The sequence below is a fragment of the Rhinopithecus roxellana genome, chromosome 1 (assembly GCF_007565055.1).
Source record: "Rhinopithecus roxellana isolate Shanxi Qingling chromosome 1, ASM756505v1, whole genome shotgun sequence".
NCBI classification, from domain to species: domain Eukaryota; kingdom Metazoa; phylum Chordata; class Mammalia; order Primates; family Cercopithecidae; genus Rhinopithecus; species Rhinopithecus roxellana.
Genome location: NC_044549.1, coordinates 120,397,084 through 120,421,570, shown reverse-complemented (window position 1 = coordinate 120,421,570; position 24,487 = coordinate 120,397,084). Strand labels below are relative to the sequence as shown.

General features: G+C 42.8%; 1 protein-coding gene across 4 annotated transcripts; it reads right to left on the bottom strand.

Annotated features, from left to right (window-relative positions):
* Positions 1-516: 516 nt before the first annotated feature.
* Positions 517-23,558, bottom strand: LHX9 (LIM homeobox 9). Of its 4 annotated transcripts, none has more exons than XM_030938704.1 (6): positions 23,510-23,558; positions 18,021-18,139; positions 15,860-16,062; positions 14,372-14,727; positions 8,227-8,429; positions 5,884-7,039 (listed from the first exon to the last, which is right to left on the bottom strand). In XM_030938704.1, exons 1-6 carry the CDS (start codon positions 23,535-23,537, stop codon positions 6,782-6,784), a joined length of 1,167 nt encoding a protein of 388 aa, XP_030794564.1. In that variant the 5' UTR covers positions 23,538-23,558; the 3' UTR covers positions 5,884-6,781. The 4 variants fall into 4 exon arrangements, with proteins under 4 accessions (XP_010356546.1, XP_010356548.1, XP_030794564.1 ...); XM_010358243.2 differs by lacking the exon at positions 23,510-23,558 and adding an exon at positions 13,108-13,111 and having other exon boundaries at positions 6,782-7,039; positions 14,370-14,727; positions 18,021-18,137; XM_010358244.2 differs by lacking the exon at positions 23,510-23,558 and having other exon boundaries at positions 517-7,039; positions 18,021-18,648.
* Positions 23,559-24,487: the final 929 nt, after the last annotated feature.

Sequence of the window (24,487 nt, the reverse complement as noted above, 5' to 3'; positions counted from 1 at the left end):
AACATTTTGGAGGCTTTTATAACTCTTTAAAATTCATGTGCAGTATTTGGACCAATCAGGTAAAACGTTACAAATATTATATTTACAATTACTTTCCACTATATTTTTCTTCTGAAAAACTACTCTGTTTGCAGAATTCAAGCAGCTTTGGCTGCTTGAAATCCTGAAATACCTTTGTGCTTTCAAAAATCACACTTCATAAAGGGCATTTATTCTACAGAATTAAAGTTTACTGAATAATAAATATACTTTAAGTGATGCAAGCTGTCAAAACCCTTGAATGTTGAAGTTAAAGCTGATAGCCCTTCATAATTTGTGTTGCTTTGGAAAAGGAAAAGAAGCAGAATGAGAATGATTAAGTAAAGGCAATTTCACCTTCCAATTTCTTCATCTTTGTATATTTGTCATAAATAACAATTTAAATATCCTCTAAGGTTAATATTTTCTGATTTGATATGAAAGTACAGAAAAAATTAATATATTCAGGCATAATATGAGGCAACAGAGACTGAAGCATCTTATTTGTAGCAAATTTTATTTTCAAATAACCATAAAAGGTATCCAATTACTCTTCAGGTTAATTTATAAGATCATGCAAAATGTAAACAGAAAGTTCCAAAAGAAAAAAACGTTCCTGACAATTCTAATATGTGAGGGAAAAGTACACAGAAATGCACACCAGGAACTTTCTACATATGGCTAATATCTGGATCTTTATTTTTGCTTGCTTTTTGTTATCTTAGCACAAGATAAAATGTAATGCAAAGAAGCAAAAATTAATCCAAGGGAGGAGAAACTTATTGATGTGATACATGATAAGGGGAGGGTTAACTATGTTAATATTCACAGAGAAATGTTGCAAGTAGGGAATGATGTTAGATAAAATTATCTTATTCTGCAACACAGTTAAACAGAAATTTAGTTGTGGCAATAATGTTACTACTTACATCATAGTCATAGACTTTTCCTTGAGTATCATGCACAGTTCTGAAATTTCCCTCTCCCACCCTCACCACCCGCCCCCCACCCCCAACTGCCAGGGAACCTCATAAAATAAAATGGAAATCTTCCCAGAGGGCATTTAAAATAATATTTTAAGTTAGAATTATAATTTACTTTTAAAATAAGGTAAATCATAATATTATTCTGAAAATAAACTGTTGTGAGGGCAGAGCAAGTATTATTAAAATGTTTAAAATCAACAGCAAACCATTAAACAAAACTTCCTATTTTTGACATTGACTGGAAGCAAAGGGCTGTGGCTTTACATTAGAGACATTTTATTTATATTAATATTGAGAGTTTGTTCGCAATTACTAAAAACAGAAAATAGATCTAAAAGGCCAATCCAGAGTTTATCTACATATGTGGTTTCAAAGAAAATTCAATGATATTTCTTCAATTTGGACTAAGTCCTACTGTGCTTATTTTGCCCTGTTGTGGAAGAGACTACAAAATGTTAAAGCTATTGAATGAGCTCAAGAGTACACGAACTCTCTACAAGTAAAGCTAGCTTTGTTTATAACATAGTTAAAATTTAAATAGCAAAACTTCATACAAAATTAGGTGTTTATATTTATTTTTTACAACAGTATTATCCCTAATATTCTCTTTAAGAGCCTAGAATGACATGATTCCAAATTTCCATTCCAGAGCTTCCCAGTTCTAATGCTTTCCACCACAATACGCCTTGCAGCCACACTGCAACAGAAAATGAGATGATATTTATATGTGGCTAATAAAAAACAATACTTTGACTCCCAAAAAGGGTTATTATAAAAGAATGTATGGTAGATTCCACTGGGATTTTGCTAAATAAAGCTATTTATGTTTTAGGTGATGAAAAATCACCTAAGTTTTAAAAGTGTTTGCTTTGGGTCCTTTATTATGGAGTTTTATCCTTATTTGAGGTATCAAAAACCTACCCACTATGTAAGTCAGTATTAAGGTGGCTATTCAACCAAAGCGCACAGACACTAACTCTCAGTGAAGCTTTTTGCCCAAGATCAATCTGCCAGAAGTTAGACTAACCCAGGCAATTGGGAGGTAGAAGCTATGAAAATTTAGTGCCCTGCTCTCAACTAAGAGGTCCACATTTTTCTATTCCACACCGAACAGTAAGTGTGCAGTTGCCCAGACTCAAAGACTGCTTTACATCACAGTAAAGCACAATAGACCTTACAACTCTGCCTCACAGGCTTTCTCTTCCCACTCACATAATTAGTACTCCTTTCTCTCTCTCTCTCCCTCTTTTTTTTTTTTTTTTTTTTTTTTTGGTTTTAAAAAATGTGCCTGTTTCAAATTTGTATTATTTTTTTCAGATGTCTAATTTCAGTTGTGTTCTTTCCCTCTCTGGTCTCTTCCTGCATTTCACATACCAGACAAATATTTAAAGGTCTGTAAAACCAGGCGAAGTTCCAAAATACTTCTAAATGAAATTGCCATAGGTGACAGAACAGCGAAAGAAGGCAAAACTGTAGGGCAAAGATTTGAATAAACTGGCTGGAAATGCATTGGAAAATCTGTTTCAGCTGCTATAGCTGTGGATGAGGTTTCAATGAGGCATAAACATTCAAGTTACTGACAAAACCAACATGATTTGTGATCACTCAAAATAGTCTACTTGTCATGGTGCATTGCTTTTTTTTTTAGTAGTAAGTTGCTCTCTCTTCTTTAAAATTTTTTCTTTTTAGCATTCAGGAAGTGAAAGCATTTAAGAAAACATTCAAAATTCTGAGAATACATGTAAGTGAAATATTTAATGTCTGTCATTCATAAAAGTTACATCATTTACATAGGGTTCATTTGCATATAATAAAAATTTCATCATAATGAAAAATTTTCCGGAAATTATATGTTAGTTTGTTTAACATATGCTTTGGATATACAGCTAAATAGGAATAGCTAAAAATTTATTCTTCAAATATTCCCTTTAACAATTAAAAAAACCTCATTCCTAAATATTTGTCTGTCTTTCCATTTGCTTTCTTGTTTGTAATAATCATATGTAAATTGAACTATGCAAAGATTGGATCTTTTTATAGTTCAGAATATATTTGTATACTTCAGTAAATTTGTTCATTGCATAGCAAACATGTAAACTCACATAGGATCTTTAAATTTTACCCTAGTAATCTAAAAATGTTGCTGAAATTTTACACAATAGTTTATTCTAAGGTTTATTTTGTTGTAATTTGGGTTCACTTTATTTTTTATTTGTAATACATGTGGCAATTGAATACAACAAATGAAAATAAGTCATGAAAAGGTAAATCCAAGTAATTTTATCCTAGATTACCAGAATTTAATCTCATTATGCTGTTTGTATTTTTTCATTAGTATAACAAGTTGTAAATGTACTGTGCTGCCTCTTTAAGTGTTCAAAATTAATTTCAACAGCGTGTGTTTAACATAAAGTTAACTATGTTTGCATCAAATAAATGTTTATTAATGAAAGCTATTTATCATACAAGAAACAGCAAAGATAAGTCATCATACAGAGGTGTACACTAGAGGTGACATATGTAAAAGTGCATGCAGAGATTTCTGTTTAAAAAGGAAGTAATAAACAATAATACTAAAATTACTGGGGTTTGATCCCTATACTCTTAAATGGGTGATAGCTTTTCTTTGAATTTACAGTTGGAAAATGCCATTAACAGGACTAATACACATTAGCAAGCAGGTGAAATGAATGTTTTGGACTTTATTTTACAACTATTTGTGCTTGACAAATGTGTGAAATTTTTTTCAATAATTTTTTTTTCAAATATGGGGTGGGCATATTACTGCCAGGTTGCTCTGGTTTTGTACATGGTTTATCTAACTTTGTTTAAACCACATAATTTCAGGCCTTCAGTTGTGTTAGACACCATAAAGAACACAAGTTTCGTTAACATTCAGTAAATGACATTTAAGTCTCTCTCTCTCTCTCTCTCTTTTTTTTTTTTTTGGCTCAATAAATTTTTTAATGTATGATTATCATAACCTAATAGTGTCTTTGTCTTCACTGCAGTGGATTTCCGATCAAACTTTTCCCCTTCTTTTAATACTTTAGGGAATTTTCAAACGTCGGGATGTTTGGCTGTAATGCCCCAAGATTTGTTCTCCCTGAAAAAAATCATAGTGACAATTTATTAACTACAGAGCAACTTGGCTTTTAGGGGTCTGCAATTTCTATTTAGATTTACAAATATCCATTTGTGCTCAATAGACCTAACATGAAATCTTAATCATATTTAATGTTTCTTTCCATGCAATTACTTTATATGCTAGTTAGCCTTTTTATTCTAAAAATTGGACTGAGTCAAATCAGTGGGGCATTACTTTTATTATAAGCAAATATATTCAAAGGTATTTCTAGGTTGAATTACATTGCATGTGCAACAATGTGTAACATTTCATATGAATCAGAAGTTTGGAAATCTAAAAACTATTTGTATGTTTAAATATTTCTAAAAATTTTGTATTACCATTTGAATAGCTTTTATATAGATGCTGGAACACATTAGTACGGTTAAAACTTAAATAAAACTGATGGGAAAGAAAACTCCTTAGATTCAAAATGGTTTATTCACACAAATTTAATAGGATATATCACAATTGTTTGGTCCATAAATATTTAGGGGAAATAGTTTCTATACAATGCATTTATCAATAAACAAAGAAACATGGACAATTTTGCTAGACCACTTACTGTACTATAAACACGAAGCTCAATATATAAGATTATTGAATTTATCAACTATATTTGAAAGAGTGCACAACTGCTTTCTATGACATGTTTGTCCCCTCTAACAGGATACACCATAAAAAGAGTTTCAGAAATAAGAGGTAAAACAGTACAAAACTAGTGAGGTGTCAAAAGGGCTTAAAACAGTTAATTTAACAAACAACACATATATCCTGATTTTGCACAAACTTACTTCCAAGTTATATCATAAGGCACATAGGAGAACTGAGTTATAATTAGTCTACTTAATAAAGTAGATCTATAGTACCATATATTGTTCTGTCAAAGAACAAAATTTATAAGTGTCAATATTTTACCTGTAAAAGTGTATTAATAAGATCTCAGCCTTACCAAGGTTGTTTGGTCTGGTTAGTGGTAAATGCCCAAAATGTAATAGAAATATGAAAAGTCAAGATTTAAGCTCCATATAAGATGATAACCATACTTGCTAAATATATAATGGCAATCACACCTTTCTTCTGTTACAGTGTTAACTTATCTTCCATCATCTTTTTTTAAAAAATAAGCTACTTTCTGTGCTAATTTTCTAAAGACCCTGAGCAAAAGTTACAATAATGCACTTTAATGTGGGCAGTGAACTGTCAATATGTAACCACACATTTATACAGCCAGAAGGACACCTTTAAAATCTATTAAATAGCCACTTCGACCACCAAAGGAGATTTAAGGGGTCCAAAAAGTGGAGAATATGTGCAAAGTTATTCTTAACAATCCACTAAAGCAAGACATATATCTTGACTTCTTTTTTATTTTTTTTAGGAAATCCACAATCTAATTGGTATTTAACTACAACAGAAGCGTAATAGATGAACATTCACCACTGCCCAGACCATTAAGATTTTAGCTTAAATTAAAAGAAAAAAAATACTACTGTAAACTAGGAAATATATTCAGATCAGCATCCACAAGGCTTCTGAGTTTATCTACTTTAAGACTAATAACTTCAAATCTCTACTATCAGAAAAATTATTTTCAATACATAAGTCAACCTATGTCAAAATAAAATAAAACAAAACAAAACCAATTGTTGGTATAAGTCTACCAGGCTGGGTATTTTAAACATTATTCATAAAGAATGCCAGATACAATATCATGGTACAGCTGAAGCCAATTAATAGAGCTATTAATTAAATTATACTGATTTTTTTACTTCTTAAAACATTATATTTTGCTTATTTCCATTTTCCCTGGGAAAAAAAGTAACTTAGAAAGAATGGTTTTCGAGCTATTGATTTTAGCTTTAGGAGGTTAAAATTATGGAATGTCAAAATCTATACGGAATTTTCATGGATACACAGGGAGATTAAGTATTTTTGAAATGTTGAAAAATAAATAGTCAAGTAAAAAGTTTTTAGAGTTGTACGCCCCTAAGAGAAGGAAAAGTCACATTCCTGTAACAGATTTCTCACCTAATTAATCATTACTATTTTAAATGTCTGTAGTTAATGCTTTTATTTCATCATATTCCTCACTTGAATTAGCAGTTCAGGTAAGAAATAGAAACACTAAAAACAAGTTTTCAATTTTAAGATTTAAAAAATGTAACGTTTTCAAAACTCCATAATCACACATACAATTGCAAGATTTAAAAAGTAACTAATTAATTATCTGGTTCTTTATTAACCTAATCATTTAACTGGGAATATGATTATTTGCCCACAATAATACCACTCTTTTTTTTTTTCTTCGAGATTCTGGAAATAAGTAACATACAATTTTAAGAGGCACTTGCTAGAATTATTCAAAAACTCTCCTTACCAACTGAAAGACCTAATTAATAATAAAAAAAAAATCCAAGTACACTTTGTAGACAAAATATATTCACTTAAAGGAGACAATACTGTAAACTCATTTGCCAAGTGGCTGCAGATGCTACACACCAAGCTGTTATTTTTATTCCCCAAATATCTTGTGGGTTAGAAGAAAAAAAAAAAAGTCTTGTAAATAATAAAATAATAATAATTAGAATAATAATAAAAAGAAGAGGAAGAATTTAAAAAAAAAAAAAAAAAAAAAAAAAAACCAATGTTAGAAAAGGTTCGTTAAGGTAGTTTGTGAGGGGCTTCCGGATTCGTGGCTGTCCATGTTAGAGGTCACGGATGTCACTACAGTGATAGTGGGATTGGTCAGGTCTGTTAAAGTGGTCGCAGTGCCGGGTGGAGTGAGAGCTCCGCTGTCTGCTGAGGGCGGGGCCGGAAGCGACGTGCCATCAGCTTTATCAACACCCCCATTCTCCTGCCGCAAAAGGTTCCTTCTGAATTTGGCTCGTGCGTTTTGGAACCAAACCTGCAAACCAATCCCAATTGATTTCTTTACCGATGTTCATTTTTATATTTCTTTTCTTTCTCTCTTTTTCTTTTTCTTTCTTCTTTTTTTTGGATATATGTTTCTCCTTTTAAATATAATTGTTTTTCTTAGGAGGAAAGGGGCTTTTTTTCCTTTCTTTTAAAACAAAGTTATTCAAGTAACACTACGGATTTATTCTCTCTCAACTGCACTTATTCCATCCTGCAGCATTAACAAGTGCCACTTGGAACAACTGATGCTTAAGCGGATATACCATGGAAATGAACACATGGTGATAAAGAGGGGGAAATACACGATGATTCCTCAACTGTTATAATAACTACTGAGAAGGGGCAGGGCCATTGAAAGTATGGCAAAGTAAGAATCACTCATATGAAATGGACATCACTGAAATAGACTTCAGGCCATTCGTGAGCCCGAAACACGGTATATATTCTTCACACAGAAAAAAACTCCCAGGGTCACAGAACTCAAACAGCCTGAAACTGTTTAGCAGAATTTAAAATGCCTGCTATTTGTCACCAAGAAGTGAGAGAAGATCACAGGTGACTTACAGCAACCTATCATAATTTCATTACTTATGTGTTCTTACCATGATGAGTTTAGGAAATCAATTGGACAGCAGAACTAACTTCCAGTATTTTGTTTTTAATTATGGTTTGTTAAGGCAGGAAAATACTTGCTCCAGTTGGTTGCTGAAACACTAACCATACTTTTGGCTTTTCAGGAGTGGAAAAAAGGTTCCACCTGAATATGGAAGGTGAGTGAGGCTGCCAAAAGTTTGCCGAGTTAACACAGTGCCAACAGGTCCCTCTCAAGTCTGTTCACCGAGCATAATATTAATGGAAATCTATAGAGCCACGGCCTGTGCAAATAACATCACTCACATTTGCACAGCAGTGAGTCAAGCTGTGCTGTCTTTGGAGGGCCCATCTCTGCATACGTAGAGAGAATGTGGCTGTATTTAAAAAGACACTGGGTCTCTGTTTGGGAACCCTCCATGAAGCCCCTGCAAAATCTCAGAACATCCTCTAGGGAGATAGCTAAGATAAACTAGTAAGAAGCAATACAGGAAATAACTGCATCACTCCAACCAGGGAAGAGCACTATTTTTACTGGCAAGGGGAAGGGATATGTATGCACAGTCAATGATGCACGTGTCTTACCTGCAAAACTCTTTTGGTCAGGCCTGTTTTCTGGGCAAGCTGCTTGAGGTCCTTGGCATCCGGATTGTGGTTGATGGCAAAGTAGGATTTCATGGTCCGGAGCTGGTGATGCTTGAAAGAGGTTCGCATGCGCTTGGTCTTCTGTGAGGGTGGATAAGGCTGCTGGTCCCGGTCCAAGTGGTCTGCCTCATTCTCATTACAACCTGTTGCAGCAACAGTGAACAAACAACTACTCAGTGGAAATTCTTGCATTAGCTGACATGATGGCAGGCTGTATGACACTGCTATGGTAATAAAGCAGCAGTGAAAAATGCTGTCAACCCAATTATGAGTAGTATCTAGACAAAAAGAAAGAAGATAATTGCTAAAATAAGCTGAACTTCTCTGTTAATGCAGATACAACTAAAGTTTATGCAATAGAAAAATATTGGTTAAATCCTCTCTTTTGCTTAATGGTTGCTAGAAGAATTTGAGAATATGAACAAACCCTAAGTAGTAAAGTGGGAGTGAGAGAGACCTACGAGAGTGAGAAGAAGAAACTCTTTTCCAAATAGTTATTTGTACCAGCTTCCCATTGCCCGCACTCACAGTGTTTTAAGACTCTACCTTTTGTCTGTATTTCTGGAATGAGACACACTGTCTGAAGGTACTGCTTTTTGTCATGAGACGTAGAGAAACAAGTATTACCACTCTCTTAAGTCTGAAAGTTTCTGAGAGCCCGCCAACTAAGGAAGCATCTAGGTCAGTTCTAATGGTTAGCCTTTTCTCATATTCCTAGAACTCTCTCAGTCAGGAAAAAGTTAGAAAAGGCTGAAAAAGGAGGAGAAGTTAGAAATTTAAAATTTGTGAATTTCTTATATAACCATAAGAATATTATTTGTTTCAGCTTTTAGCTATGACTGGTTAACGCAGAGCTATACCAGAAAGAAAATATTTTTCCCCTGGAGTGATTTTAATAAATATTTCTGAAAGAGAATGAGCCCAGACTTCCCTTCACACGGTTCATGCCTGAAGCGCTCCCCACAGCTCACAGTTGAGAGACACTGATGGTGCTTATTTCTAGGCTCAGATCTTAGTCCCTTTTGCTCCAGATGTGTATGAGTGGGATGTGAGCTGTGCCCCTGGCTGGCCTGGCAGAGAGAGGGAGGCATTTTCTCTCCCCTTACAAAGACTTTCTCAGCACCAAGGGCAAAACAACCCAGTCTTTGAAACCAGCCAGAAAGTCATTATCCCCAGGATGTAAAGCTGCACATTTAAAGGGTCATTTCCAAGAATCTACTGGCTCTGCATAGGAAATACAATTGTAAAATGAAAACATTTTGTGAAATATTTACACAACCAACTTCAGCCAACTTCACACATTAAAGTACATGGCAATTTTTTTTCTTTAAATTCTTCCTTCAGATAGTTATATAAATTTAGATCGAATCATCCTGCCTTGTACTGCTTTATAATAGAAAATCTAAAACCAACCTGATCGTGTCATTCCAGGGAGAAAGAAACCTGAATCTTAAAAAAGGGAGGCATCCCTTAATATTAGCTCTTCCAATCTGCTTAATAAAATGTTATCTGCCTGGTAGGCTCTGTTTATAATTACTTTTTAAAAACTATTCAGCAAATCAGCATATTTACAGAAATACAAAAGTTTTGTAGTCATCAACCAAGAAGTCAGCCACATATAAAACTCACTTAATAAGAAATTCCTCCTAATGTGAAAAGACTAGATACAAACAAATGTCTCCTTTGTTTGTATTTCCATAAGACATGTAAGTAGGAGGACACACTTGGCAAAAGAACAGGTGAGTCCATTGAGGGAGATGACTGTACCATATTCACCTTTGGACTGATTCCCTGAGTCCAACACAGGGGCAGGAGCTCAAGAAGCATTCATTCAAGACTTTGGGCCTTTTGTTCATCAGTAAATTACAAGTGGGTATTAATGCAAAATTAAATCAACTTGAAATAGAATCCAAGTCAGATATACACATTTGAATGTAAAACGTAGGCTTCTTAAACTCCACCAGAAAGTGTACCATATGTCCAAAGATAACAGAAAGAGTATGCATTACATTTTATCCCATTTTGGCCCAGTGGGGATATGTCAAGTTCAAATATTCGACAGAATTGCACTTTCATATCCTCAAATGGATGAAACAGCATCTCTATGACCTACTATAAAACTATACTTATCTCCAGTAAACTGAGCCATATTTCATAACCAGATTATAAATATACCCACAAAAAATAGTCAAAGAGGCACATGTTAGTCATCGGAGGGTTCTTCAAGTAAGATTTCTTTCCTATCATATGTAACATGTAACCTTTCCTGAACAACACATCAAATTGAATTTTACACTTGGGACAGAAGACTTGGTGTTTAAATAATGCCCTTGGCCATCTTTCCGCCATTCCACACCAGGGTAATATATACAAATGAATATGATTCCCAACATGACTATATAATCATTAGTTCTTAAAATGAAATTTATGAAAAATAATTATAGTAAAATTTAATGAAATTGCTTCCCTGAAAATGCCTTCTATATCCATTATTGCTGATTAAAAATTCAGCAGAGCCTTTCAGTGTGTTTTAAATACAGTTATAGGCCCCGTTTCCACACAAAATACATAATCCAATGTGTAAGGAGATAGCTTGTTGGGTCTTTATTAAACAGATATTACTAGATATGATTTTCCTGTGACGGGTTATCTCATATTATGCAACTTAATCGAGAAACCTATTTCTTCTACAGAGTAACAGTGCATTATCTGGTATTATTTATGTTTAACTACACATGCATTATATAACTTGCAAATGACTGTTTCTCCAAGGCCTGTTTCTATAGCTATAGGGGATTTCCCCACTCCCCGAATTATGAGATGAAATGATAACTCTTAAAATTGTCTTAAATATCTACCTGTAAGTTCACATATAGTATTATAAAGTTAATGAGAATATCTAAGTATTTTATTTCCAGTCACTTACATGATGGTCACCCATCCTAAAGTGAGCGTCTGCTGTGAAGGTATGTAACCTTCTGAGAATTAACTGATCCCTGGAAGACCACTAGGGGTCAGTGCCAGGCTAATTTAACCACCAGGAACCCTTAAAAGTTTGGATAGGAAGAAAGGACTTAAGGAAAGGATATTTTGAGAAGTGGCCAAAGTTTAATCTCTCAATTAATGTTTAAATTACACAAATAGGAGCTTCCTATCCTAAACTAAATCTTCTTCTCATCCCTAGAGGGCTTTATTTCAAGTTACAATTTCAGGTAAAATTTCCATGTCTCTTTCTAAAATATTTGCCTGATTAATTTGCACAGAGGTATATAAACGAAACTAGGGACATTCTCATTAAACGGCATTTGCCCTATGGCAAGCACTAGCTGGCCTTTGCCAAGTTTCGCATCTTCTCTGAGATTCTTTGAATCACAAACATGTTTTCTGCACATTTTGAAAACATTATTATGGAAATTATACTTAGTTTAGTATCAACCTTACCCTTTATGAGACTTGTTTACATTTAATGTTTACATTTAATGAGAGATGGCAAGACAAAATCCAAAGAAGGCTAAAACAATGAGTTAAACTGGATTTTATTTTTTACATGTTAACATGTGTTTAATTTGCTGAAGGGTTTCTTTCCCTAGTTTTGTAACAAAGTGGCATCAGATTCACAAGCACTGTTTTAAATGATGGCCTGATTTCTGGTCAGGAATCTTCAAACCAATTCCCATAGATAATTTTAACCTGATCTTTAACATACATATACTATTTACTAGTGTCTCTGGGAAAAGTCCAGAAAGGATGGAGTAGATGTTAACTAAGAGGCATCCAGTTTGTAGTGGTGCAAGGTACAAACTCTTTGGGCTAAGGGGGCCTCAGCAATTTTTCCCTCCTTTGGGAGCAAGACAAAAGTGACCTTCTCCACAACAACTTGTAGCAGCATTAATTTGCAAACTAAAGACCTAAGGGGCTCCAAAGGATTCTTTTATTCTTCTTAAAAATAAATTTGTACACTCTAGTTATTTTCAGAGAAGTATAATCTAAATGCTACTGTTCTTAAAGTTCCTTGGATCTAACATGAAGTAAGATCCAAGGCAAAATCAAATTTAGCTAATTAGATTAAATAAAGAATAAAAAAGTCAGGCTTGCCTACTGTTTGGCTAGAAATCTTCACCCTTCTGGACTTTATCCGGGCTGAGAGATCCCTTCTTTCCAAAAAAATCTTGCTAGTTGTATATGAGTGGCGCTCTCTCTCTCTCTCTCTCTCTCTCTCTCTCTCTCTCTCTCTCTGTCTCCCCCCTCTCATTAGGGCATTAGGGCCTTGGTGAGTGGCTTGAGATTCCAATGTCATCTTCTATTAATAAAGAACAATTAGTGCCCTGCCTGCCCTGCCCTGGGGACCACGCATCAAAGAAGATGAAGTAAGCATGCTGGGCAAAGTGGCCCCTAACCAAATCTCCCGCCCCAGCACAGCAGGGGCCAGTGTGAGGGCACGGCCACTACTGAGGGTTGCCAAAACCTGGGGCTTCGCCCGCTGCCCTCATACAGATTGACCGACCCTGGTGAGATTTGCAGTGAGCCGGCAGGTCCTTTTCTTTTCATCCAGCAACCCTGGTATGAACCCCCTAGGGACAAGTGCTGCGGCACAGTGTTCCCCATTGCTCCCCATTCTCCTGGCAAGGCCACCTGCTATGCTTGCCCATAAAGGATTCTCCTCTTCTGTTAGATCAGGCGGTATAGAATCCCAGGAGAGAGCCTAACAGAGGTCTGAGAGAGCAACCACTCATCCTGTGTGGGTTCTCCTGAAAACTCTAAACTCAGAGCAGGACCCTTAGCTCCACATTCACAGTGGCTGTGTGATCTTGGGCAAATCACTTAACTGGCTGGACACTGTTCTTTACATTGACTAGCAATGTCAGGCACCATACCAGGCACTGTGAACTGGAAGAGAAAAACAGGCAAAATCCTGTGTTCTGGGGTGCCTATGCGTGGATCTGGGGGCATTCGTAGTAATAGAGTGGGGTTGCCATAATACGGTCCTCAACGTTCCTTCCAACAGAATGGTCTCCCCTGTCCTGAGCATCAGTCTGCTGAGATCCTCAGCCAGGTCTGGGCCAGGGCACTGAAAGCCAAAGCAGTTAAGTTCCTTAGGCTCCCCAAAAGTTAGCCAGGGCTTACTAATACCTCTTTTTTTCCAGTGATTGGGACTCACAAAAAGAGCTTCTGTTCTGCTCAGAGTTAGAGTATCATCTGCAGAGTGGATCACCATCCTCACCTGGAGGATGGGAAGTGGGGGCCGGCTACCAACAATGGGAGATTGATGCATGTGAGATTGACACATGATAGGCGTGTCCCCCAAAGCAAGGAAGAATGTGTTCTTGACTTGTTGCCTGCGGGTTGTTTCTAATGAAGAGAGAAGGTGATTTAGTATAGACGAATGGTCTGAGATACCATTAAGCTTCCTCAGGGGGCCTGACCTGAAGGTTCTTTCAGTTGGCCAGGGGTCTGGATGTCTGGATGGTCTATCACACCAGGAATGAGACGGCTGGATGAATATCCTGACTTAGGAAAGACACAGGCTAGCTCAGCTGTGGAGAGTGATTCCCACCCCTACAACTGCTTTTTGCCAAGATCAGGGATTAGGTTTTTCAACACTCTTGCCAACCGTGTTCCTGATTAACTTTGGGCTGGTGACCACAGCCTCTGACCCCTCTAGACAGACTGGGGTTGGGCTCTGAAGACTTTTTTTTCTTCAGTATTTAGGAAACCTCCTCCAGGATCTATAATTTGGCCTCCACAAAGAAATTGCCCAGGGGCTGTTTTGCTCCAACTGAGAGCCAGAAACTAATGGGCTCATTAACTAACCGGCAACAACGTTTTGGCTCTGCCTGTTTGGGGGAAGTCACTACAGCCCCATAGTTATAGATGTGTTTTTTGCCACAACCTAAATAAAGTGTTGCCTCTCCCTCCCCTCCCTCCTCCTCCCTCTCTCCCTTCCTTCAGAGTGACAGGGGGTCGTGGTGAGAACAGAGGCATCGGGCAAAACACACTCTTGCAGCCAGACTGGACGGGGAAGGAGCTCTAAGAATTTTCCTCAGGGAGGCCGGGGCTGCGCCGGGGGTGAGGATAGGGGGCACACCTGAGTTGTAATTGACGATGTCCACTCCCAGAGCTGGGCTCTTCCGCTTCCGGGGCCGCCCCTTCTGTACGGTGCCCGTACCATTGAAGTAAGGCAGGGCCAGGCCGCCGCTCTTGGCTGCCAGCTCCGTGTAGCTCAGCTGCGGTGGATACTCTCCTTGCAAGAGGGTCTCAAAGTGGGCGCGGCAGTACACCAGGCTGTCCTTCATGCCGAAATGGTCGCCCGTGGTCAGAGTCTTGTTGCAAGTGGAGCAGGTGAAGCAGCTCAGGTGGTAGACTGAGTCTCGGGCGCGCATGACCATCTCCGAGGCGGAAATGCCAAGGTGGCAGCGGGCACATCTCTGCACAGAGAACCTTCTGGAAGGAAACAGTTAAGTCAGGTTGCTAGTTGAAGCAAGGCAGAGCCATCTCCCACCCGCGACACCTGGGCTTGGTCTGCAGTGGCCTCAGACTGGGACCTGGTAGGGTTCCGGGAGGACAGGACAGTGGGCATTAATTTTATTTGACTTTTCTGATAAACCAATACAGAGGATCTTTACATTAAAGTCAGAAGAATCGGGCAACTAAGTCTTAGTTTTCTTCTCTGTAAAGTGAACATTAAAACAAATTTTTAAAAATTTAAAAAAGCAAACCACTAGTTAGAACGATCTAACTCACAGTACTAGAATATTAAATTGCCATGCCAAGTAAAAACAGTTAATCAATTACAAAATATTCTATGAATGAAGGAAGATATAATTATTCCTGGATGTGCTAGTGTGCGGGAAAACATGCCGACACGGTCCTGGAAAATGACGATTTTGTAGAGGAAAGGTTATTATTTTTTTAACCACTTATCTTGTTTGGGCTGAGAGCGGAGCTAGGTCACCTGCACATAGTTCTGTCTTTCCCAATCCAGAAATATAACTGAGAAGAATCAATAAAGACGCCTGCTGCTGACTTTTCTCTCCAATCTGGCGGACGTGGTTGTAACTAGCGATAAAAGGACCTCGGAACCGAGTGGCTTGGGTTTTGGCAATGGCATTTATTCCTTTTCATAGTCATTTACAGAGTCTCCTGCCACCTGCGAAAACCTAACACTCTGTTGCTGCTGCCCGAGCCACTAGTTCAGTTTCAAGGCGCAGAACTTGCCCAATTCGTAGCAAGCGGAAAACAAAAACCCAGTAAAGTCTCAGTCGACGGAGACCACGTCCATTTACTCTTCCCCAGATTTCCCCAAGTTCCTCCAGCCAAGCTGAGAAGTGATGGGAGCGCGTGGTATTCGCTGATAAAGCTCTAGACCTTGAATGTCCCTCCCACCCACCCTCACCGTCGGTCAGGGAGATTGCAGCTTGAAGGCATATGCAGTGGGCTTCCCTGGTCTTCGAAATGATAACCGCACTTGGAATGGGGCAAAAGGTGGGAGACGGAGAGGGGATTCCGAGCTCAGGCAGATAACCCCGCCAGGTGTACTTGGGCGGGCGTAAAAAGTGGGGGTGTAGGGGAGTACCTGTAGTAATCCTCCTTGCAGTAAATGCTACCGTCCTTGGCAAAGCAGGTGAGCTCGGACTCGAGGGCCAGCTTACATTCACAGCACTTCAGGCATCTCAGATGCCACTGTTTGTCCACAGCCAGCAGGTAGTACCTGTCCGAGATCTTGCCCCCGCAGCCGGCGCACAGGGCGGGCTTCTCCGGGCTAAGCGGGGGCATGCCCTGCAAAGAAAGCACACCGCAAGGCTGAGGAGGGCGCGCGGTGTCGCCGCACGACGCGGGGTTCTCCCCTAGGAAGACCGAGCCCAGGGCGTGCAGGGAGCGCGGCAGGGGCCAGGGTCCACTGCACAAAGGCAAAAGTCGGGAAAACATTTGTGATTTATCTCTTTACCGCTCGCTCGCTTTCTTCCGTATCCGCCTAAACCGGCATTCGCGTCCTCCCGGGACTATTAGCCTAAAGACATCCCCGCCATCAGAAGCCTCGCTTAAAAAGGACTGGGAGAATATTGACTATAGTTTGGTGATCGTTTCCGAATTCAAATAAATACAAGCTAAAAATTGTGGCTTTCGACGCACACAAAATAAAACAACGGAAATGATTGGGGAGTGAAATGGAAATTTCAACGAGCACAGGTTATTTTAAACAAAAAATATTACAGTTTGATTTCTCTAAATTCTTATAAGCAGCACTGAAATCAAAAGCAAAGGGGAGATTATTGGACCTGTGCTCATAACTTGGTCGACTTCGTTTTGATTGAGATATATTTGACAGACCCCGCTGTTCCCTAATTTTCAGGACTATTGGTCCCGTTCCCAATAACGGACCCGAAAGAGGGTCCGTTGTCCGGCCCACTCTATACAGTCCCCTCTTTCCCTAGCATCAACAGGCGTACTGAGACCTTTGTCTTGAAAATCTGTTTAGTGCCCAAGTTACTCTTCCCTTCTGGGTCCCACTGACCGGACTGAGGATGCCCCAGTGGCCCCACCTTGAGGATCCCAGCCCCACTGCAAAATTTGGGTTTGGGTTGCTACTATTTGTTTTTAAACGTGATGACCAGAAAAACAGAAAAGTAGTTAACCTCCGGACATTTCCCTCACGACTAGCAGAAATGGGTTGAACTTCCCCATGAAATTTCAGCGGGCCTGAAAAAGTAAAGTTTAGCCCTTTACTCCGACCAGGGGCCCTGGCACTGAATAAGTGTTACAAATATAGACAAGTTCACCAGTTGGGATACTTGCCCGGACCCAAAACCCAGCTGACAGGGCTAGAGCAGTCTCCTGATTAGTTTGGGCTACAAGTTCTACTGTGATACCAAAGGATCTACACAGCTATATTTGGCTGAAATCATTTCCGGAGACTTCTGTAGTTCCCCCTCTCCAGTTAGTAATCGGGAAAGGGAAGCACTTAGATAAGTAATTGGTTTTCTTTATTAGGAGGACATAACTTTATCATTAGGGATAGTAGAAACAGTGGTAGTTGATTAGCTTATTTAAGGGTTGGTTACAAAGTTCATGCGTTTCGACTGGGTGCCGCGCTCCTCCATATGTTTTATTTGATTTCCCCCTACACATGACACCCGCCCGGTCCCGGCGCTAAACGTAGTGCTGTCTCGTTAGAGGGACTGAGTCAGGATGCTAGAAACCCTGAGATTCTCTCGGTTAGGGGTCCCAAGACCAGAGCGTCTAGAGAACTGGAAATGACCCAGTCGCGTCCGAATCTGCTCCAAAGGTCCGGTCATCAGGGCCAGAGACTAAGGCCACCTGGGCTCCTGCTTGGCTCGGATGCCTGGGCAGCGCGCTGTCCTCTTATAGCTTGAGCCCAGCTTGCCCTCGGAGCTGCGGATCCTCGCCGGGGAGACTCCCGCCCCGGAATCAAGGGAATCTTGAGGTCTGTAGAAGATAATGCCACCTCCCCACTCCACCTCCTCCCAGCTCCTCTCCCTGCTCTTTCGGAATCAGCTGCAACAGAGGACAGTCAACTAATGCAGACATTTCAATTCAGAAAAACGACCAATTCTTAGCCCTGCAGACCTAGGTGGACCGGAGAAAACCCACCCGCCAGCCTCAAGCGGACGTCTCTACGACCCGCCGCCCCCGATCTCCTCTGGCCAGGGAGTCGGCTTGGCTTAACAGAGGGCGCAGGGGTGCCCGGCTACCGCCGCGGGGGAGCCCTTCCTTACCGCGTCGCGGCCGTTGAGCTGGGCGCCTTTGGCCAGACGGGCCTCAGTCTTGGATCTGCGCTCCATCTCCTCCATGATGCCTTGGATGTGGCCTCCGGAGATCCCGTGGAAAAGCATGGCTGGGGGGCGGAAAGGACACGAGTTGTCTTCTGCTCGGCACCCCACTATTTCCATATACACACGCCCGGGGCTTTCAGCTCATCCGAATGAAGGAGGCAAGGGACTCGAGAGGGCTGCGCTGTGGGAGCGCAGAGAGGCTCGGGGATGGAGGGAAAGAGGGAGAGAGAGGAGGAGAAGAAAGAGACGGAGTGGAAATCGGTCTGCTGGGGGAGCCTAGGGGAAGCAAAAAGAAGTGGGAAGAGTGGTGGGGGGAAGCCTCAGCGGCTCCCTGAAGGAGATGTGCAGAAAACAAACAATTCGGGTGGAGGGGAAAAGAGGCGTAGAAGGCGAATCTTACTGCTCTGAGAGATCGAGTTACTAATGGGAAACAACTGCAGCGGGGGGAGGAAAACAAAATCTGGTGAAGAAAGAAAATAGTTTTGAACACAAAGAAAGAAAAAGAAGTGCTATTTTCAGCGTTCCCTGACTGCTTGCAAGTTCCCAGTTCCTGTAGGTTGGGTTGGGGACTGCTCCTGCCTGAGCTGTGTCCAATTTGTTAAGAGACTAAAGCCAGCCCATTTTTGATAATTTAGTAGGAGGAGTTCTCTCCCCGGAGCTGCCACGGATTTTTATTCAGACAACAAAGACCTGTCATACTCCTCTCAACCCCCTGGTGATGGGCAAGCAGGACAAACATTACAAAGGGGTGGGGGGATAGAGAGCGGGGAGGCAGGAGGAGGGGGCATTTACCTCCCCACAAAACACACACATACGCGCGCGCGCACACACACACACACACACACACATCCAAGAGTTCCCAGCAGTCATATTTTAAAGGGGAAAAGGAGCTCTTGTTGTCCCCGCCCTGGTGCAGGAGGCCTAGAGCCCGCCTATTTGATCCGAGTTCAAGATCAGACCTTGGCTCAGGACCCACAGAATATCAACTTCAAACTTTGGGTTTGCTCCTTGTGGACTTTTTCATCCCCAGCCTGCAGGACTGTTACCAGAAATGCATAAATATTGCGCAGAAATGTAAGCACTTTACTGAAGTGGAGATGATGTTGGCTCCTCTCCTCCCCATCCCATCTTCCTCAATCCACTTTTAAAAGCAGCTGTCTGACAATGCAGGTCTTTGCTTCACCTCCTTGAAGGCTGGAGACCCTACTAGGTGTGGGCTTCATCCAAAGTGGAAAGGGCGTTTGGAGCGTCTACATTTCTCAGGGTTACTTTTGGCAAAACAATTTTCTTTGAGAAAAGCAGAGTGTAGGGGACAGGGCATGGACTTGTACACGTGGGTATGCAATTGAGCCTTGGCCATAGGGCGGCTTATTCTTTTCCCCGGTTCAGGTTTGAAGGAAGGCTGCCGGAGATTCTAATGTCTCATTTGAAACTTGCCAATATGGGAAGCAACTTGGGGCCTCCCGGGAGCTTGGCGCCTGCCGCCGCAGGTCTGGGCGCTAGCCCCATAGCGTGCTGCTCCCACTACCCTGGCAGGACAGGGGACTTGTAAAACTGGGCGCACCCGCACACTCAGAAGGGTGTGAAGGGGACTCTTTGCCGTGGAGGAGGGGAAGGTGAGAACGGATAAGCAGAATGGCAGACCTGCTCCTCACAAGAGGTGGGATTGTTCTGTCGCCCTCTGTTCCCGGTAGCGGCGGCCCCTCCCCGGCCCCATTAAAAAGTGTCCACAATACTCTGATATTGTCGATTCATTCAAACGGCCACAGGCCCCCTAGGGGTCCGAAGCACTGCGGCAGGAACCAGCGTGGCTTTACCCAGAGAGCAGGACGCGCGGGCCTCTCTCTGCTCCTTTCGTCCGGGTCGTCAGCCTGCGTTCCCCACTACTTCCTGCCGCCTTTCCCAGGACTGCGGTGCCTGTGTCCTGGCACATCCCAGACACCTCAGAAGAGCCGCCCGGCCGCAGACCCACTTCCCTCCGCCCGGGGGAGCCCGACAGGGAACTGTGGCCAAAGCTAGAAAGATCACGGGAGAAAATCCAGGGAGAGAGGGAGAAAGGGAGGGAGAGAAGAAAGAAAGAAAAAAGGAAGGGAGAGGATGAGAAGAAGCGAAAGGAAGGAAGGCAGAAATAAAGCGAGGGAGGAAACGGCCCCTGGTGCAGCAGCCTGACTTCCTGTCCCAAAGCGTTGCCTTCTGAGGCTGCTGGAGTGGCCTCTTCCATGAAACTCAAGACTCTACTGCTTCCCCTCCTTTTTTCTCAGGGTCAAAAATAATGTTATTTGCAGACCGGACTCAGTTTAGGTCCTCCGGGTGCCAGAATGCAGCTCATAAAACACAATTTCACACAAAAATGAAGCCAATCAAGTGAACTAAGCTGGAGACATCCCCCTCCTCCTTACTTTGGCAGCTATACCTGACAGCAGGGCTGCTATTTACTGTAAGTAATGTAATTAGCCCCTTTGGATGGGAATCAATGAGCTTTTCAAACCCACGTGCACACAAGAAGGGCCCTGAGGAGGGGCTGGGGGCAGCAGTCCTTTCAGAGACAGCAGGTCCTCTCACAAAGGGGCAGATTGCCTTCACACAAGTCAGAGGCTAAACTGACTCAGAGCTGGAGGAGGAGAGGGAGAAAGAGGAGGAGGAGGAGGAGGAGGAGGAGGAGTCTCTGCGAAGTCCACTCAGTCAATTCACCCAAGGAAGCTCCAAGCAAAAAGTAAACACAGGACTTCAACTGACTTTGTCTAGTTTCTGTGCTAAACCCTCTCCCAATGCCCAAATGGGGGTGTTTGAAATTAGGTTTGGTTCTTGTTGCATATTGCCCCTACTCAGCAAAATCAACAACAAAGAACGCAAGAATACCACTGTTACCTTGCAAGAGATAGAACTTTGGAGACTACATGCAGGGAAAGTTAAACAACTCCAGGAAAAAGCCAGAACTTTACAGAGTCTCCAGGGAAGCCAAACACAGAGGTTTTGTAAGCCCTCCAATCATCCATTCATTCTTCGATTCCACACATATTTGTTAATCATCTAGGTACAGGCAAGGCAGAACACCTTCTGCAATCAGTTTCCAAGTTGAATCCTAGCTATTGTTGCTCTTATAAAACTCAGGTTATAAGTTCCTGCATTCAGTGGCATTTGCTACTTCCTGTAAAGAAGCAAACTGCCAGGATTCTTCCTTCGCGGCAAATGCAGGAAGTCTGGAGAAAGTTGGGGGTGGGGTGGGGGTCTGCTGGAGTTTGGGAGGTCCTTGTTAGCTCTGCAGAAATAGGTCCCCATGGGTCCAGACCTGCCTCCTCTAATAGTTCCTAAGGAGGAAGCCCATGAAGAATGGGAAGGAATGCCCTCAAATTGGGTGTGTGACCCTGGGTTTTCTACTTTTTGTCTTGGAGCCCCCAAGAGAGATTGCCTAAGAGCTCCCGGCTCCTCATTCTCAAAGGACTTTAAGCACTTTAAATAAAGAGAGCATCTTTGTACTCCTTTCACCTCTCCAGCAGAGGGGCTGAGGCCTGGTGGCTGGTGACAAAAAAAAAAAAAAAAAAAAAAAAAAAAAAAAAAAAAAAAGAAATGTTCCCCCTTCTCCCAGCTCTAGTCTGAATGGCCCGCAAGTGTTCTATAAAAATTAGAGTGTTCATTTTTTCAGTTCCTGGGCTGAGCCACTTCCTCACTTGATGGGACAGGTGCATGTGGTTCTCTCTAACCTGCATCGGGGATAGGATCTTAAGTCTCCTCTAAATTCAGAGCTCTACCAGGAATAATGGGGCAGGTCCCTTGACCAGCACTGCTCTCCCTCACAATTGAGCACACGCAGTCCACTAAGCTTTCTTTCCTTTCTATTCTGACAGCACCCATCCCACTACTGTTGCCGCTTTTAGGAAAGTGGACGGCCAGACTATAGTGGAGCATAGTAGATGGAACTGAGAGTTCGAGATCTCAGAATCTCTATGAAGGTCAAGAAGACTGCAGCGCCCTTGTCGCGGGCTCAGGTGGGTCTACCTGGGCGAAGAACCCGAGCCCAGTAGAACTCCCCAGGGGAGAGGAAAAGGAAATTAAACCCACAGGACAGTTAGGGTTGAGAGGGAAGAAGTAACCAACAAATGTGCATCTTTTGAGAGCAAAGGTGACTTAAGGTCTCTTTCTACCTGAATTTTGGAGGCCATGATTCTGTGCCTCTAAGTTTGCCCTTTAAAGAAGGAGGTGTTACCTTTCCTCCAGACCCTGTTAAGCTGGTTAAGGAGCCCCTTTGGTTTGAAAGGCGAGACTCTTAAAACAGTATCCAGCTTCTGGCAGTGTCCTGAGCACCCCAAGGCCCAGTGAAACGTCAGCGTCATCCTGAGGCTCGGAAACATGCGTTCAGTGTCATGCCACCTGTCCCTGGATGCCCGGGCTGCGCTGGATGGAAGGTGAGAGGATGGCCGGGACACGCTGGGGCCTTTCTCCAGACAGTGGAGACTGAAATACTCTATGTGTAAAACTTCCCCCTACACCTGGGTGGGCAGATCTATACTGAGGCTGCTACACGGGCGCACTTCTGATTCAGTCCTACTAGAGGGGCCTCCCTCAAGACAAATGGAAGTGAGCCAAGCAGAGCTGGGACAGGGGGAATTCGGCTGCCTGGAAAGGGGGACCCGAGGCCACGCTCCAGCTGCACACCCTTGCCAGTCTCTCGCTGGGCAGTACTCCCCGGCCAGGCCCTGCCCCTTCGCACGTTCTCTGCCTACCCTCACCCTTCGTGACAAAAAGCCTCTCGCCGGCTTTTGCTTCCTTCAAACCTCTATCCTCTATAGCCTATGGGCTCTTCTCCCCAAAGGGGACTGCGCCAAGTTTAGAATACAGTGCTTCTGAAATCTGATGCTCTTTTACCTGAGATTTGTTGCGCCTCCTGCCCTCAGCTCCGCAGAAATAAAGGGAGAAGTCCCGCACTGCGTCCACTGAGATCCGGCGCAGAAACTGCTGCGCTAGGTTAGGACTGAACAACAACAAAAGAATGTGGGTGAAGCCAGTTTCCAGTTAACCCCTGCACGGGTGAGAAACGGTGTCTTCTCGGCCCCCACTTCCATCCCTTCCAAGAAAGAGACATCCCCAGCAGCTCAGCGGAGGGTCGGGAGCGCGTCCCTTGCACCGCTGACTACTGGAGGATCAGTGGAACCAGGACCTCTGCCTGGCGCCCCGGACCCTGATCCTGAGGAAAGTCGAAGACAGTCAAAGAGAAAGGCAAAAGGAGGAAAACGAAGGTTTCAGGAATCCTATCAGGAGACTGAAAACCAATGTGTGTTTTTGAGCCTACGAAGCGCGGTTCAATTTTTAAGACAAACACACACTCCTCTTCGTTCCACCCAGCGAAGGCGCACACACACGCACACACACTCACATGGCATACGCACTGGCCCAAGGGGCAGAGAACATCACAAGGAACCTGGCACATAACTCACCTGCCTCTAGAGTGGTACCGTTCAGCATTCTTGGAGGAAAAGGAGTGGATCACGCCGTAATGGTGGTTGCACTGGCAGAGAAAAGCCGCGCGTCAGCCGGGCGGTACGGCCCGGCTTCCCCAAGCACCTCCTCCCATCCGGTGGGGCGCGTCCAAACCGCTCCTCACGCGGAGACCTCAGGTAGGGACTCGGCTTGGAGCAAAGCCGGACCTTCCTCTGGTAGGCTCCCAAGACGTCCCTGAAACTCCCGGCAGTCCGAGCGCACTCCGAGGGCAGAAAACTGCTCCGACTAAAACATCTCCATCAGGGTCTTACCTTGAGGTCCAGATGTCAGACGTTTCCCCCGCTAGAACTCGGTTCTCGGCGAGGAAAGGCGGGAGGCGGCGGCCAGGGGTGCGGGTCAGTCCTCGCGTCTCGCTGAGGGTCCCTCTGTTAATCCAAATAAATAAATAAAGCGTTGGATGAAAATTAATTTCTCCCTTCTCTCTCTCCCCCACCCCGTTGGAGTTGATCTGATTCCCTCACCTCTGACCCTTAGCTCTCTCCACCTGTCTTTTATTTTCTGTTTAATACTTCCAAATCGGGAGGGGGAGGAAGAAGGGGTGGGCAGAGGGCACAGACGCGGGCCGGTGCCCAGAGAAACGCTGTGAGGCTGCGTTCAGCCCTTCCAGCCTCTCAATAATCAGAGGAGGTGTTAATGGAGGACTCCGCGGTAACTGAACCTCATAAAGCCCAGAGCATCTTGAGGCTGGGGCGCAGCAGGGGGGCTGGAGTCTCTCGGCGTGCCCTGGGCTCCCGGCCCCCCAGCCAGCTTTTGCCTCCCTGCAGCTTGTACCTAAAAAGATGCTGCCGCCAGCTGGTGCCTGCATAGACGGTGGATGGGCGGTAGCTCCTGCGGGGAAACTAGGCTAAGCCATTGATTGTTCACCCACTGCGTCCCCGCCTTCCCCTCCCGGTCCCTCCTTCACTCTCCGCGCT

What these genes read in the sequence shown, in the direction of transcription:
- LHX9 (XM_010358244.2), bottom strand. Translation starts at nt 18,194, where the DNA reads ATGGAAATAGTGGGGTGCCGAGCAGAAGACAACTCGTGTCCTTTCCGC. An exon ending in AGCTCAACGGCCGCGACGCG is followed by an intron (nt 16,063 to 18,020) that starts GTAAGGAAGGGC and finishes CTTTCTTTGCAG; the next exon opens with GGCATGCCCCCGCTTAGCCC. An exon ending in TGACCAAAAGAGTTTTGCAG is followed by an intron (nt 7,040 to 8,226) that starts GTAAGACACGTG and finishes ATTGGTTTGCAG; the next exon opens with GTTTGGTTCCAAAACGCACG.